Source organism: Hermetia illucens, chromosome 2 (genome assembly GCF_905115235.1).
Source record: "Hermetia illucens chromosome 2, iHerIll2.2.curated.20191125, whole genome shotgun sequence".
Classification (NCBI taxonomy): domain Eukaryota; kingdom Metazoa; phylum Arthropoda; class Insecta; order Diptera; family Stratiomyidae; genus Hermetia; species Hermetia illucens.
The window spans coordinates 33,269,998-33,288,078 of record NC_051850.1 but is presented as its reverse complement, the minus strand read 5'-3'; the positions used below and the strand labels follow the sequence as shown (position 1 = coordinate 33,288,078).

Here is an 18,081-nt window from a genome sequence, read left to right as displayed (position 1 = left end):
GCACGCTAGCACGAACATGTACATAGCGTTACAATTCTAAATGTATAAAGAACAACAAGGCATTTTTTTCCTATCTAGGTCGAGCAGTTGTCTTGATTTTATTGACCATAGCTCGATATGTCTGAATTCTGATTGCAAACAGATGAGGTTTATCTGCGAGGACTGCTATTTGAGTTGGCTTGTATAGTAGAGTTTCTTAAGTGCTAATCCAATTTTTTCTCACGATGTGATATAGGACAGCCAGGGAGATATTCATTTTTACTTGAATATCGTTATTCCCTTTGAGATCATCGCACCTCAACATCAGCCGTTGATCGGCGTCTTGCAAATCAAGCCGCCGATAAAACAGCTTGCAAGACGCACTAACCCGCCGGATATTAAATGGTGGCGTCCTCGTGAAAAAGGAAGCAATTATCTCACTTGCGCGATTACTACCCATTACGAATGTGGAGCCAAGTTAAAAACCCAATTCACAAAGCGACCTATGCAACACTCGGGGTCACCAAGCCTGGTAAGTGGTTCATCAAGCAAGATACTTGGCTTGGGAATGACGATATTCAAATGAAGGTTCGTGAAAAAAACGCCTCTATCACAAGTTTCTCGACGATGAAATGTTAGCTAATTGGAAAATTTACAAGAATGCCAATCGGGAAGCAAAAAAAGCGATCGATACTATCTGAGTGGTCCACTACAACGATCTTTACAGTAAACTGGACACTCTGAATACTGTCCCATACCATGCAGATTTTTTAACGCATTCCTGGAAACCGTATTCGCGAAAGCGTTCAAATAACCGTGGATCAAGTGCGGGGCTATTGACGCAAGACACGCTGTACGCTTATTCATGGAGAAAGACCGTGAGAAGCATATTTCTCTCTCTTTCTACATTGCATTTCTGCGTCTGGAAAAAGCGTTTGGCCGTGTGCCACATGAACTCATCTGGTACACTCTATGCAACACTTAGTCCCAGCAGAACTCTTGTGCTGGGTTAAATTGCTCTATCATGCTCCGAAAAGTAAAGTTCAAAGTGTGACCGGCTTATCAAAATCGCTTCGTGTCTCTGTCGATTTTCATCAAGGAAGCATCCGTTTCGCACTTCTCTTTGTTCTTGTTATGGATACTGTCACACGGGACCTCCAACGTCCAGCGTCCTATATATTGCTTTATACAGATGATGTTTTTCTAGTGCCTGATAGCAAAAATGATCTCGAGTAACGTGTCCAAAAATAGAAGGATCGCCTCATGTAACACGGTTTTAGATTGAATATGAACAAAGCTGAACTTTTGTCGACCAATCCCCATGAAACAGGCACTATCACTGTCATTTAAATATCTCAAGTCAATGCTATCAGCCAATGGAGAACTGCGTTATGCGTTCACGCATTAGCACAACCTAGATGACGTAGCATATCAACGAACCTCTTAAATCTGAAATTTGCCGCATTTTCGTCCCCCTTTCACCCTCTATGGTTCTGAGTGCTGTCCGACTATAAAAGGCAATGAAGGCTGTCTCGCGGTAATGGAGACGCAGATGTTACGTTGAACTAGTGGCGTAACACTTGCTGATCATATGGGGTTGCACCGATTGTGGAAACATTGCGAGAGAGGCGTCTTCGATGGTATGGTCACTTAATTGTCGTTAACGAAAATGCACTTACCAAGATTGGTCTGAACATCGAAGTCGATGATAATTGACTAAAAAGCCGGTCGAACCAACGGCGGCTTATTACGCTGGATAGTGATTTACAGCCTCCGGACTGCATCCAGATTAGCCCTTGGATTGAACAAAATGGCGCAATCGATCACGACGGGCCGACCCCTTTTACGAACCGAACAAAGTCTAAAGAAAAAGGAGATTTTCAAGTCAAGAATTATTTTGTAACTTTAAGCTTTATAGTATTGTGTGCTTACTTGAAGTCAGCAAGGATAGAATGCATGTCGATGTTATATTCCCAGCACTTTCCTAATATCTTCGAGCAATCGTAGATCGACTGTTTCGGAATCCCATGCAGTTTTTGCTAATTTAAGAGCTGCATAGCAAAAAATCTTCTTGTAGTTTCCGCACCGCAACGTAACATCTTTCTTGTGAATTTGACAAGTAATTCTCTTGCGCCAATGTTCTAGATTGTTTTCCTGTTGCCGCAAGCTGGTGGAGGAAGGAATTTCATTAATTTCGCAAGCTTTGGTTGTTCTTAGGTCGGGTATAACTGCTAAAATTGTTAGTGGGATGCGCTTGTTAATTGTTGCCTTTGTCGCAGAATCACTGTGTCTCGTTTCTGTTGATTTTGCCTTATGCAGCTTTTTCATTCTCCCTCTCTCCTCCCAAAGTCGCCATAGATTTCCTTGTTTAGTTTCAATAGCCTGGTCATTTCCTGGTTCCTAACGAGAATTCACTTGCCAAGATTGGTCTGAAGATCGAAGTCGATGTTAAACGACCAAAAGGCAGGCCGAAACAACGGTGGCTTGATACGCTGGATGGGGATTTAAAAGCCTCGCGATTGCACCCAGATGAGGCATTTGATAGAGCCAAATGGCGAATCCGATCACGACGAGCCGACCCCGCTTGTGAACGGGACAAAGGCTGAAGAAAAAGAAGAATAGGATTGACATCGGCATTTTTTCTCAAACCAGCCTTTGGATTTTTTTTCCGGCCTTGATATCGTAAAGAGGTTTCAACGGCTACTTTGATTCCTTCCTCCGATGTCTCCCATACTACACTCCACGTGACAATATCCTCTATCGGTAGAAATTCGTTCAGTAAACAGTTCAGTATAGTATAACAGAGGGGCGCACCCGATACCTATGGTATCATCTTGCATCTTCCTGATTTTAAATTTTTCACTCCAAAATGGGCGTCTTCCCCTGCAAACATTAGAATAACTCTTCCTCTTACTCTTCCTCTATCATTATTAGTTTGCAAAATAAATCTTGAAAGGAGCTGACTATTACAGGGATATGCGGCGATCATCAGATTGTACTCCCAACATATCCAGGCGTAACTGAGCCACTTCACCTTCGTAAGATTCCAATTTCTGTACTAATTATGAACATTTTATTGTTATAACCTCTACAGGAACCCAAAATACAGCCTGCTGATTCCCATGCCTGGCCGACATCAGTGTTGATAGTGCCATTTTACCTAAAATCCCTTCTTGCGGCATACCCTATATCAGCGGCATACCACCCTCGGTGGATCCGCATATACGCGATGTTCAGCAATCAATCTTGGATTCTAGATTCTACAGAAATTTCACTATGAATCAGAACCGAGTCGTGCAGCTTGGCACAAGTCTGTATGATCGAAGGAATCGTCCAAAAATAGTATGGGAGACGGGTTTCGGCATTGAATTTTCATTTGCACAAGATCATAGTTTGCCCGGAATATTCTAACATCGAAAATTCCTGTGACGGTCCTCTGTTCAATAAGGACTTGGTCTATTTAGTGATAGGTGTGACCACAAGGCGATATCTACGTTCTTTTAGGTATGTTGTGGTGCGAGAGATATGTCAAATTGGTGATCAAGCTTTTGTCTGCTGCAAAGTTTGCCTTGGTGCTGATTGCACAAAGCATTTAATTCATGTCTTTGGAGTTTGTGATGGTAGATTTGACATTGTTGTTTATTGCAAATATGGTTGCAAACTTTCTGTTTCCGGAGGACTTTTCGCTGGTGGATATTGTGTGTGAAGTCCACATGACATTGAGTTTGGTACCGAGCCATTTTTCAAGTCCGAAATTTCATGAAGGAATTCCCTTAGTGAGCCTGTTCAGGATTTTGACATTATAACTTGAGTCCATAGTCCACGTCTGTTTGCCACAATCACTGCTGTCGAATCCGGCCGTTATGAGGTTGATAATCTGTTTTCGTAACAATGTTTTTCTTTCCTTGGGATGAATTGTCAGCTCCTCATTTGACTCCCAAGTTGGAGGTCTAGTCTGACTGGTTTCCGCTGCCACCGTTCCTTGTCTGTTTCAGGCAAGCTGCACACAGCAAGTGCCTTTTGTAACAGCGAAGTCTTTCTAGCATTGAAGGTAATATATTGTGCTGCCTAACCCTGAGGTACTTGGGAACAATTTGTTGTTGGAAGAGAGATCTACTAAGAATATCTCAATGCCTTATTGCGTATTTATAAGGGTGGTATAACTTTTGAACCAAAGATGCTTTAAGTAGGTTGCATTTCGTTCACTTCTTCACATAAAGGTTACAGGAATATGAAAATGTTCATCTTAAACGCAACATGGACATACCCTTACACCGAAAGTGTGCTGCCAGTGAGTAATTGTCCAGTTCGCAGATTTGCTTTAATTTACGCTCTGTAGTCGCTCATATACGAGTATCTATGCCTAAATGAGCTGCCTACAATCACACATGTAAGGGATTAAAACCAGAGAAATTCAACCGTGACTCATTACATCTCTTACTCCATGCGTAAATGCTATTGAATTGTATTCGCCATGCATACGTTCTTAGATATGAATCGACTGACTAATGCATACTCTTACTGTAAATTGGTTTATTATTATTTATTCAATATTAGTATTCATAGTTTAATTTGAATAATTTGGGAAGCAGGCATTCATAGATCGAACAATGAGCACAGGGGCTCTGACCGGCCAACCAATCGACCGGCACTTGAAACCAAGTGCACTCGAGTTCAAATTAAGGCAGTAGTTCCTCAAGTGGTTGGCGGATTAAAATTAGGGCAATTCTATTAAGTACCCAGCACGCAGTCGACCGGTGTTTGCGCTTTATTTATTGGGCCATCTAATGGATGATCACACTTCCCCTGCCCTTCGGCCTTCACATGGCTATCATTCATTATTATTCTTTCTTCTCTGAATGGATGGTTTGATGGATTTCCAGTGTGGCTAGTTACTGGTGGATAATAAAGTAGTTGACAATGCATCGTCCAAAACAATCAAATGAGTTTCTTGACCGTATCGATAATTTGATTTTAATGAGTTTTCAGGCGACAAAAATTGATAATGTCCGGTTAGGCGCCCCAATATTATCTTGAGTCCAAGTTCATTTTGTTTTTATCGTATGTGAAATTTCCGCTGACCATATGAAGTTTATGTTGGTTTGAGGTCTTTATGGGGTTCTTGTTATTAGTAATTGGCCCCTTAGCTTAAATTTCGGTGTTACTGTCCAGCTGTTATGCTTCGTTTCTTTCCGTAGGAATAATAAGCAAGAAACTGTGGTAGGTTGAGTAGGATATCTAGGTTAGAGCATTTATTTCTTTGTGACCGTTAGTATTTTCTTATACAATGGTAATTTGAAAAAGTCATATACTGTGTATCAGATAATTCAATTCATCGTCATCAACGGCGCAACAACCGGTATCCGGTCTAGGCCTGCCTTAATAAGGAACTCCAGACATCCCGGTTTTGCGCCGAGGTCCATCAATTCGACATCCCGCAAAGCTGTCTGGCGTCCTGACCTACGCCATCACTCCATCTCAGGCAGGGTCTGCCTGGTCTTCTTTTTCTACCATAGATATTGCTCTTACAGACTTTCCGCACTGCATCGGGCATCCATACGGATTAAGTCACCCGCCCACCGTAACCTATTGAGCCGGATCTTATCCACAACCTGACGGTCATGGTGTTGCTCATAGATTTCTTCGTTATGTAGACTACGGAATCGTCCATCTTCATGTAGGAGACCAAAAATTCTTCGGAGGATTCTTTTCTCGAACGCACCCAAGAGTTCGCAATTTTTTTTGCCAAGAACCCAAGTCTCCGAGGAATACATGAGGACTGGCAAGATCATTGTCTTGTACAGTAAGAGCTTTGACCCTATGGTGAGACGTTTCGAGCGGAACGGTTTTTGTAAGCTGAAATAGGCTCTGTTGGTTTCCAACAACCGTGCATGGATTTCATCATCGTAGCTGTTATCGGTTGTGATTTTCGATCCTAGATAGGAGAAATTATCAACGGTCTCAAAGTTGTAGTCTCCTATCTTCATTATTCCCGGTGGACCAGTGCGGTTTGGATGAAGGCGGTTTGTACGGTTTGTACGTCTCGGGTCGTTCTTGTCATGATGTCGATATCATCAGCAAAGGCCAGTACTTGGGTGGACTTAAAGAGGATTGCAGCCCTTGCATTTACCTCAGCTTCACGGATAACTTTCTCGAGGACCAGTTCAAGAGTGAGGTCAGGGTCACCCTAGTCAGTCTTATCAATTTCGTCGAGATACCGAATTCTCTTATGGCCGTGTACACTTCTACCCTGGCTACGCTATCATATGCGGCTTTAAAGTCGATGAAAAAATGGTGCAATTGATGTCCATATTCCAACAGTTTTTCTATCGCTTGTCGCAGAGAGAAAATCTGATCTGTTGCTGATTTGCCTGGAGTGAAGCCTCTTTGGTATGGGCCAATTATGTTCTGATCTGAGCGTATGGGGCCTAGCAAAATAGTGGAGAGTATCTTATAGATGGTACTCAGCAACGTTATACCTCTATAATTGCTGCACTGTGTGATATCTCTCTTCAATTAATAACTTTTGATAATACTTAATAACTTGAAACCAAAATTAAAGTCTACCTATCCGCTAATCTCAAGCAATTACAATTCAGTAAAGAAATACAAATACCTGTCATAGAACATCTTCTTTATGAATCTTTTTTCCATCGTTCTAATTCGTAGTTGTTTCGATTTACAATGTAGAATCTATTCGTCAAATTGGAGTGTTTATTTTTATAACAAAATGGAAGAACTCAATAATTAAATTTGTTGGCCATCGATGGCTACAATGTTTTCCTACCTTTTGCTCAGAGAATGGATTCCCTGCCAAAAAAAACTGTTCGGTTTTTGAGATCAATTATTCTTGATTCTCATTTCTTCGTAAGAATGAAGTTATCTTCTTGAAACTCTGGACTGCTTTGATCGTAATAGGTGATAATTCAGGGGAATCAACTGCAATAAATGCGGCGAGGGTAATAATGTATTCCATTTAATGATTTCCAAATAGTTTTTATACACCTAATTACTCAGAACCGATTACTTTTAATTCACCTTATCTTTCAGTACATGTGTCGTTTTTTAAGGCTTTCTAGTTGCTTTCAAGTACACTGGACTCAATCACTTCGTACTAACATGGGTGTCATTGCCATTCAACTCTATCATGAGCAATGGCACGACAATCGATGTCCAATCTAGGCCTGCCTTTTTAGAAAACTCTGATTACCCTGGTTTCGCCCCTTGGTTCACCAATTGGATATCCATGGTAATTGTCTGGCGTACTGGCTTATGGCTCCATATGAACCAGGGTATTCCAGGTCTTCTTTTTCTACCATAGATATTGCCCCCATAGATTTTCTTAGTTTGATCATCTTAACTCATACGGATAAGTTGACCCCATCACAGCCTATTGAATCAAATTTTATCCATAACCAAACGATCGTAACATCACTCATAAATTTCTTCATAATATAGGCTACAGGGTCGTTCATTCTCCTGGTAAGGGCCAACAATTCTGCGGAATTCTGTGAGGAATACATAAGGCCTGCCAAGATCATTGCCTTGTATTATGGCAATTTGTACATCTCCGGTTCTTCTTCTCACTACCCTAAGTATCTTGTTCTTCCTCAGCATAGGCCAGAAGTTTGGAGACTTGAAGAGAATTATACCTTTGGCAATCAAACTTCTTTAAGGCCAGGTTGGAAAGAACACATGGTAGAGCATTCTTTTGTTTTACATCGTTGTTGATGACAAAAGGTCTCGAGAGTAATCTTGGTACTTTTATCCGGCCTCGCATTATTTAGTACCAGCCTAGTCTATCTTATTAATTTTGGCAGAATAGTGAAATCTTTCATGGTCGTGTATAGTTTTAGTCTGGCTATTCTATTATAGACGGTTTGAAGTCTTAAAGACATGATGTAATTGATGGCAACATTTCAAAAGTTTTTCCATTGATTGTCGAAAAGAGAAAGGGTCTGAATGATTTGCCAACCAACCGACCAAACAACTTCTTTAGTGTGCTACGGTATGTTCTGGAAGTACGGGGCTTTCCCGTTGGCAAGGTAGTGGAGAGTATCTTATTATGTATAATTGATGGTACTCAGAAACGTAATACCTCTATAATTGCTGGAGTGACTGACATCTCATTTTTTATGGATGGGACAAATAATGCCTATTTGCAAATTATTAGGCATTGATTCGCTGTCTTAAACTTTGAAGCAAAATTGGTGAGCTGCTTGTTTAGTTGGACGCCTCCATATTAAATCAATGCGGCTGTAGTTCCACCGGTCCCTGGCGAGTTATCATTCTTAAGCCAAACAATTACACGAATGGTTTCTTTCATGTTCAATGGTAACAGCATTTGTCTTCAGTTGTCCGGACATCCAATTCGCCGATAATATGGTTGTTACGCAGTTCATCAAAATATTCAACTCGTCACTACAATAAATCCATCGGAGATCAAACTTCCCTCTTTGTCTTTTGCTCTTTGTCTTTGGTTTCATCCACTTGACTTGTTGATGAAATTTTCACGCTTGGTGCGATTGCTCCCCTCGCAGACCTCTCAGTGCTCCTAGATTTCTTTTTTTTGTCTGTGAACTGGTTTCTCCACTCGATGCAGATCATGGTAGATTTCTGAGCATTGCTACGTCCTTTGAGATAGCAACATTGATCGGTATGCACCGTTCTCCCGTCCCGTTGTTAGTTCATCATCATCGTATCAATAGTTTCAGGTCAAATATGTTTGCATCCAGTGATTCTTCAGATGTTTGTGAAGAACATCTGTCAGTGTTTCATCCCTAGGGCATCTGATAGCTGTGGTCATTGCAGAATGCGTCATAGATGTTGCGGAGGGTTTCATTATGTATTGTTTCAGTATTTACTCTTACTTGATTTTCAGAGGGGACTCAAGGTGGTGTTGTCATTCGAGCCCGGAGTATCTTTTCAGTGGGATAGTGATCGGAGTCTGTATTGGATTCCCTATATGTTAGGTCGATTTAGATGAAAGCGTTCTCGTTTGGAAAGACCGATCTTTTTTCGCCCAAACTAGACACTTTCGACGATTACTTTATGTGATACTATTAGCTGAATAATACGCTGACCTCTGTCGTTGGTTATTTTATTGAAGCTATTAGAGCCGACGTATCCCCTGAATACAGGTTTCGACCCTACTTGTTTGTTAAAATATGATTTCGATATTATACCTGAGGTAGAGATTCAAAGGCTCGTTCCACTGCTTCGTAGAAAGTATCCTCCTTCAATCCTGTAGTCTCTTCTGTAGAGGCATAAACGTTAATGACGATGATGATCGATGTTTACCGCGCAAGCGCAGATAATAGAACAGCATATCGTTTACTGGATAGCCACTATAATGTATCGTATAGCGGCTCTTTTTTTTCCTGTCCAATACCTCTACTGCAGTGCAGAGACAACAGTCTTATATTGGGACAGGATGCTGTCTAGCTGCTAAGCAGTTTTCGGTTTGAATAAAGAGAGTACTTATGACGAAACAATGCGCAAATCGGTTGTCTTTTTGCTTTGTCGGGTCCTTGGTTATGTAGTGAGTCCAGTCTGAGGTACCTTGCGTGGTTTTATAACAGATAGTCTTTCGGGTAGGGTTGTCAGTCCTGGAGGAGAAGAAACAGATTTACAGAACTGTGAACTACTTTTTAATTAACGTATCAAGTGATGAGGACAAAAGATTAAGCGGCAAACGGTTGTACTCTTGTAGCATTTTTGTCCACGAAAGGCACCTCGAAAACGTGAGCAGTGCGGATGCCATATGAGGAGTCTCGGAAATGGGTCTTAGAGGTTAAACAGCTGTCTATCAGGACACATGCATTAGTGATAGATCTGTGGTGAAAAGACAACATGGTAAGGAAAATAAGGCGATCAAGGTACACGAATAGCGAAGGTTCGTTTTAAAAAATGGGGAACGCGTAAACTTCCTCTGAACAAATTGCATATTTAAGGATATTGCGGACGAAGGAGTTGTATACAATGACTAATAAATGCATATCCTTGGTAAAGGAAGGAAGGTAGGTAAAGATTCGTGCCATAATTGTTGGCGAAAGCAGGAATTGTTTGTGACTCATCAATTTGAAGAACCTAGAGAAATCGGTATAAATGAGGCAGAAGATCAATTTCTTTTTTTCAGAGCCATGTTGCCCTTTTACTATGAAGTCGTTGCAGTGCACGGCTAACCAATCAATGACGGGCTTTTCAAGGGTATTGGTGGTCGAAGAGAGGCGTGAAACCCGGAGCAAAACAATCCTTGCATCTGTGAATAAGGATAATAAAGGCCCCTTTTTCAAATTTCTGGTAACAACTTTCTTCGAGGCTCTTATTAATGATTATACATAGATTATGAGAGTTGCATTGCTTGATTTAGAATAGAAAAAGATCAGGAAGTCCACAATGGGACTTAATTCAGGAAGGACTTACGAGGTGCATGGCTAGAGAAGAGGAGTGGGTCGACTCAAATGTGCCAGTAAATTCATTCATGTGAGTGATGCGACTCATTACAAAGGAGGCGAGTCGAATCAGAAGAGTCGGCAAAATCGAAGTGACAGACTGCATATCACACAGCAAAAACTCAATGATACAATAAGCACGGTATCTATCCAACTCAGCGAGATATGAGAAGTACGATTCGATCTAAACATCACCTGATGAAGTGATATTGGGCGATGTGTGTTTTAATGTTCCGGTGTGGGTTTTATCGTTTCAAACTCCCCGGAGAAGGCTATGATATCCATTATCTGGGATATGTTGAGAATTATTATCTGGAAAAAGACGTTTTTTCGCGATTGGGACTTTCAGCGGCTTGAGCATGTGCTGTATTGTACTCATCTGGTCCCTAGCCACTTCCAATTGTTTTTTCGTCTCAAGAAATAACTGCGAGGTAGAGGCATTTTGTGAATGGCAAAGTCAATGTAAAAAAGTTGACTGACGGTTTCTTCCAGGGCAGAGGCAACAATCAGACGCTGTCTCACCTCTGCCCTGGAAGAAACCGTCAATCAACTTTTTTGGAAACTTGGGTATTTAACTCAAAAAGAGGGGTCCGTGGACCACAAGAGAAAAAGTATGTTGCTTCCCAGGTGGTCAGCTCCGTCATCAAGTGGATGCGGTCGCAGGACTCCCAGCACCCTCTACAAAAAGTCAATGTATTTTCTATAAATGACATTAAGGTCTTAGACCTATCGGGAGGCTAGAGTACTCTATATTTCACAGATTCCTTCTATGTATCAAATTTTTCAAATAGTTTTAAAGCGTTCTGAATTGCATGAGATCGCTGTTTTACCAAAAAAAGCTACTAAAACAGAAAGGACTGAAACGGCTTCGGTGATTTGTACTTTCTACCGGATCGTTTTTTATTTAAATCTTCCTTTAAAGAAAATTACACAATCGACCCCAATTCAACGTTCTCTCTTTTCTTTTTACAGGAAATGGTTCATGCCAAAGATCCGCCATCACACTATTTGACCAAATTACGCACATATTTAGATCCAAAAGCATCCAGAAGTCATCGTGTAAGTACTCAAATTTCTTTAGAATTTCAAATATCTTAAGAACGTCTAACTCTTTTCATTCTTTTGTTCTTTAGAAACGACGAATTGTCGGCGAATCCACATCCACTCAAGTCCTACGCGATTTAGAAATCTCACTACGCACAAACCACATTGAATGGGTAAAAGAATTTCTCGATGAAAGGAATCAAGGACTTGATGCTCTAGTGGACTATTTAAACTTCCGCCTATTAATGATGCGTCATGAACAACGTGTACAAGAGGCAAAATCAGAATCCGATGAACGACTGAGTGGAAATACGTCGCTACTTCAGACGAGCGGTAGTGGATCGGATACGAAAAACCATCACCATCATAACCAACAATCGAATGGATTTCTACGACCCTCGCTTGGTGACGTCCTCGATAGTCCGAGTATCAAGAGACGATCACGTCATATGGCTAAATTGAATATGGGAGCTTCAACGGATGATATACATGTTTGTATCATGTGCTTGCGAGCGATCATGAACAATAAGTATGGCTTCAATATGGTCATACAGCATCGGGAGGCGATCAATTGCATTGCCCTCAGTTTAATTCATAAATCGTTGAGGACGAAAGCTTTGGTTCTAGAATTGTTAGCGGCTATATGTTTAGTGAAAGGTGGCCACGAGATCATCCTCTCATCGTTTGATAATTTCAAAGAAATATGCCAAGAAACGAGACGTTTCCAAACGTTAATGGATTATTTCATCAACTATGATTGCTTTAATATTGACTTTATGGTTGCTTGTATGCAATTTGTAAATATTGTTGTACATTCTGTAGAAGATATGAATTACCGGGTACACCTGCAGTACGAGTTCACAGCGCTCGGATTAGATAAATACCTTGAGAAGCTAAGATTAACCGAATCGGAAGAGCTGCAAGTACAAATCTCAGCCTATTTGGATAATGTATTTGATGTGGCCGCGCTAATGGAAGACTCCGAGACGAAAACAGCTGCATTGGAACGCGTTCAAGAACTCGAGGATGATCTGAGTCGTGCTTTAGATCGCAATGCCGAAATGGAGCGCGAATTCATGTGTAAATTAGCTGAACTGGAATCAGAGCTAAATCAAATCAAGGCTGAGCGTGATGATTTGATGCAAGTGAAACGACAGGCAGATGAAGAGGTCTCCACGTTGCGAAAGATATTAAAACAAAACGAGCAAGAGCTCCGAAATCGTGAGTCGATGCTTGAAAGTAAAAACCTCGAGCTTGAGAGTCTTACTAAATCCTTACCGCGTGGATTATCGAATCACAGTAATTTGGCGAATGGTGGTGATGGATCCGGACATGTTTCGCCTGTGAATGGAGGACAAGCTAGTGCAGCAGCACCACCGCCGCCACCACCACCTCCACCAAAGCCACAGAGTGCTCCAAGTGTCGCACCACCAGTTCCTCCACCGCCGCCGATGGGTGGTGGCAATCAAATGCCTTCTGCACCCAATGCACCCAAACCGCCTCCATTCATGTCAACATTTGCACCTCCACCACCGGCTGCTGGTTTTATGCCTGCACCCGATGGTGCTATGACCATCAAGAGGAAAGTTCAAACGAAATACAAGTTGCCGACATTGAATTGGATTGCATTGAAACCAAATCAAGTAAGTGTTTTTAAGAAATGAAAAACAAATTGAATTTGTAGGTGTTTGCTAGAAAACATCCATGTGTTCTTTTTCTTGTCCCTTTGTTTGTATGTATTATCGTCGCCTGGTAAAGTTATGTTTTGCACTAAATGTTATCAGTTTCAGTTGTTTTGGGAAGCTCATGAATTTGTACGATTAGATAGATAAAAGTTATGAATAATAAAGTAGGATCGATTTTCCAAGTTGCAGCTTAAATAGAAGCTAAACACTTTTTCGAACTAATACTATTCCTCCTTGAGAAGGCAACGCCCTCAATTTATTATGAATGGATTTGGAATATAACCTAACTCTGTGATCAGAAAATGACTTTTTGAATAAAACAAAAACGATTTATTTATTCTTCCAAATTTATTTCGTCGCTTTGAAAGTAATCCTCTCCAGATTCAATGCCCTTATGCCCACGTTTTTTCCAGTCCTCGAAACAATTGTTAAAATCAATTCCCTGAATCGTCTTTAGGCCCTTCTTCGATACAGTTGAGTGAGTCCCCTCAATCGAATCAAAACGCTTTCCACAAAGTGGCAATTTCAATTTGGGGAACAGTACAATGCTTTGAATTCATGATGAAAAAGTCGTGGAGAACCAATGCTGTGTGTCAAGGTGCATGATCGTGGGCAGAAACCAAGAGTTGTCAGTGAGGGACACGCGCCTGAAGTCTAATTGGTCCTTCAAAATTGATTTAATTGAGCCAAATGATACGTTGGTGATGTTTACAAGGTCTCTAATTGACAAGTGACGATTTTTGAGAACTAAATCCTTGATCTGGTTGGCGTGGTTCTCATCGGTAGACGTGGAAGGACGACCCAGACGCTCATCGCCAAATACCTTTTTCGACATATCCAATGTTTCTAAAACAAACCAAACCAAACCACCAAATCCAATCATTTTTAAAACAAACAAACAACTCCGTTGTCTAATTTTAAATGTTTGTAAAGGAAATGTCCTTTATTAGTTCTTTTTGAGCTGAAAACTCAATAGTAAAGATGAGTCTCGCACCCCTTCCAATTACAATGCCCGTATATCCAACACAATGAGCAAATGGACATCATGATTGAAAGCCGGATTGCGAATTATTTTGCTGGCTTATCGCTCTTTGATGGAGTGATTCTTGCAAATCCAGGATAGTTTGCGTGATGCTCAATTTTAGATAATCTTGGCACGAGAATGTAAGTCCCGTTCATGACTTACCTTTTTTTACCTTACTTTTTTAAACTACTATTCATTCCGTTGCTGGAATCGATTAAAGGGTCGCTCTCAATTATTTCACGTTGTTTGTACACATCCCCCCATATCAATTGTGGATATTTTTATTTCAAACTTGTTTAGTATGTTTTGCTACTAATCCAGTACAACATCTTCGGCTCCATTACCGCAAGGCGGCGTTCATTGTCTTTGGTAGTCGGTCGGCGCTCGGAAACATAAAGGGCAACAGGACAAACAATACTGTGTTAAATTTTGGATTTTAAAACGTTTGGTTAATGCGTCCATCACAAAGGACCACAATTATAAAACGGTATTTCACCCAAGTTGGGTTGATGCGTAAAGGGAGTTTATATTGTAGTTTACCAATGGCGATAGATACTCAAATTGCTCAGTTCTCGGTAAGTCGCTTTCAGTGACAGCGACACTGCCGGTTTCATTGGAGTTAGTCGTCAAAAACTCTGTTTTGTTCAGAGTCAATCGGAGATATACAGCACAAAGATAATCATTCCACTTTTGGAGGAGTTACTCTAGATCAAGTTTGTTGTAAGACACGCGGAAAATACCATCTGCATAGAGGAATATTTTGGCTAATCCTTGTCATACAACTTTTCTGATTTGAGAACTTCTCTTGTTGTGGAAAATATATTTTTCTTCGAGTCGAGAGGGTCCTGCCATCGGCTGGAAGTGTATTTGCAGGAGCTTTTTAGATGAAATGTTCCTAATGTCCACCATTCCGTTGAAGTGTAGGTGAAAGTAGATAAACGGCCTACAGATTGGAGTGTCCCTCATCGCTATCACTTCTTCGATCAGCATTTATATTTCAGTGGATTCTCTAATAGTATATGCTAAAATGAAATAGAATGCAGAATGCGGCAGAACGAGTATTGTGGACGAAAAACTTCCTCTTGTTGTGACGAGTTATCGGTGTTACACGAGTTGCCTTCATATGTTCCAGAAATTTTTGAACAAATGATTTCTGATTCGGTGGAATATCTTCATAAAGAAAACAATGTCAAGGGATTCGATATGGTGTTCCATGTCCTAGTTCTACAGTTGTCGCGTCAATATTTTTCTTCACGTTTGCTGCGGGTAGGATGTCGATCCATTCTCCATTATTATCGCACATGACGGACGACAGCTTTCAGCGACCAGCTGCCACTCGATTATACTATTGGCTACAGGATGATAGACAGCCGTTCGAATCTTCTTTAGTGTTTCCTGGTCACTCTTTGTGTCAAATTGTGCTTTAGTTTCACTATCATAACAGCGGTTCGGTTTACTCGATGTATGAGAAGCTTTTGATTGTTACGGCTACTGCAAAATTCTGGTCCAGGTTAAGGAGCATCACAATTGTGCAGTGGTATGTACCAACGGAGATTTTCGGCACAATAGAGAAGGATGCTTTCTGTGAGCAACTACACGCAGTTCATGAGAGGCTTCCTAAGGGTGGCAGCGGGATCATGATGGCTGATAATAAATGCCAAGATGAGCTTCAACAACACCTTCTTCTGACATATGATGAAGAAATATGGCCTTCGCGACCGCAACGGCAATGGTGGAACGTTTGTGAATTTTTGCAACTTCCACCGCCTAGTCATTGGTAACACATTACTCGAGCACAGAGTATGCCATAAGTTCAATTAGGTTTCAACTGAATGATATCACACGAGCAATAAAATCGACCATTTTGCAGATTTAGGAGTTGTCTTCTGGATATGCGTAACAAAATGGGTAGTGGTATAGGGGTCTAATCTGATGGTCGCTTACTTCGTGTTAAGTCCTCCACTTATCGCTCGACAGGGGGAGAGTTATCTTGCTGATCGGACGGTAGTAATTTGTAGCTCGCCCGAAATTATCACCGAGCTTTGATCCGCCATCAAAAATGCTCTTTTCTCGAGTGTTGCGCAGGTCGTCGGAGTGAAACCGCTGGGCCTGACGATCTCTCCGCAGAATTATTAATCGTTTCACCTGAAGTTTTTGCAGAACTGCTATCTTGAGAATTCCAGATCTTTCCCAGAAAGTGGGAGAAGGAGGTGATCGTTAGGATTCCAAAGAAGACGGTCTTGAGTGCGACAACTGAAAGGGTATCTGCGTGCTCCCTGCCGACGCAAAGATAACAGCTAAAATAATCCTCGAACGCATCAAGAAATACCTTGAAACTTTGATCGAAAGAGAGCAGTCTGGTTTCCGCTCCGGATCCTCCTACATTGACTACTTCAATACCCTGAGGTACATTTTGGAACAATACACGAAGTTTAGAGATAGATAGAGATAATTTTGATTGCAGCGAATTGACACTGCTCGTTGCTGAATGCAGAAGTCATAACTTCAACCAATTCTGAGGAGCCAGTAATTGGTTGCTTAACCCTCGGTTGAATCGCTGCTTAGCGGGGAGATTTCCTAACAAATGACACACCTAGGCTGATCAAGCTCTATAAAAGTCGAGTCACTGTTTGCTTGATTGAAGATTTCTCAGTTGCCTTCCGGGTTTTTTCAACTTCCCATCTGGTTACCATTTCCTTATAAGTTGGACACCCGTGATGGCTTGTAGGATGCAAAGTTTGGGCGCAGTTCCAGCAATGGCGAACTTGTAGTATTCCCCGCACGAATAGCCATTTGTGCATTATCGAGCAATTTTGGGCTATATGTCCCAAGTTTTGGCAACTGCACTTCCTCCCCTGGTTTCACCTTTTCGCATGTAATTCTCTGTTGAAGAATGTACTTCACCTTGAAAATCCCACTTAGATTTTGGGAGAGCTGGAAATTTGCTGTAAAAAGACCAGATTCAGATTCGATAGGGAGCGAGGAATCCTCTTTTTGTCTTTCCTGGTCAGAAAATTTGCAACCGATCGAACCTTCAGAAGTGGGTTCTCTCAAGTGAACTCCATAATAATTTCCGCGGTTGTTTATAAACTGAGTCCTAAGTGGTGGGGAGGTTCTTGTGATGGCGGGAAACCCTTGCTCTTTGATAAGCGAAAAAAATTTGGCATTCTCCTCTGTGGGCTCTGCAAAAATAAGGGTTCTACCATCCCTCGGTTTTTTTAACGTCTCCTTTAGGCCCTTGTCTTTTATACGCTGTAATTGGAGAAACTGTCTCCTTTTGGGGTCTTAAAGCACTGGAATCGGGAAAAGAATTGACACTTGGCACGTGGGACGGACTCACCTATTGTTTCTTGTTCTTTTTCCGCCGACAGCCGAAGTTGAGCGGGTCTTCTTGTTGTTCCTCCTCGACGACATCAAGGATCTTCTCTGCTTCGGGTACCTTCTTTAGTTCACTTGCCGGCTTCTCCCGCGTTATGGGGTGACAAAGTCTCTACTAGGTGGTACTTGTGTTGTTTTTGTCAGCACTGTAATGTGCTGTTCCTTATTCATAGCAGGAAATATTGTTATCAACATAGATTGCAGGGATTTCACCGACTTTCCTAAGGTCGCCGATCGTTTTGGTCAACAGCTCGATTTGAGTTCGTTGATCCCCATTTTGCTGCAGCATTACATCATACTTAGCTCGCGGGTCTCTCCGACCCCATGTCATCCTCGAAAACGTCCTTAATAAGCTGGACATTGTTGCTGGTTTTCTGGCGCTTAGGGCCGTTGTTAATATTTTGGAAAACTAAACGGCACGGAGTGCCTAAAAGTTTGTTGGCGGATGCGATGTCTGGCGTTCATGGCTGTTCATGGCAGCCAGATGCATAGGGGGAGCCATGTGAATGGCATCTTA

The 18,081-nt window shown here is 41.5% G+C and overlaps 1 protein-coding gene across 1 annotated transcript in view; it reads left to right on the top strand.

Annotated features, from left to right (window-relative positions):
* Positions 1 to 18,081, top strand: part of LOC119647494 (formin-like protein) — a 183,217-nt gene that overhangs the window by 153,133 nt on the left and 12,003 nt on the right. The window contains exons 3-4 of the mRNA XM_038048452.1: positions 11,406 to 11,492; positions 11,567 to 13,120. Of these exons, the coding sequence (XP_037904380.1) occupies positions 11,406 to 11,492; positions 11,567 to 13,120 (1,641 nt within the window). The remainder of the gene's footprint in view (positions 1 to 11,405; positions 11,493 to 11,566; positions 13,121 to 18,081) is intronic.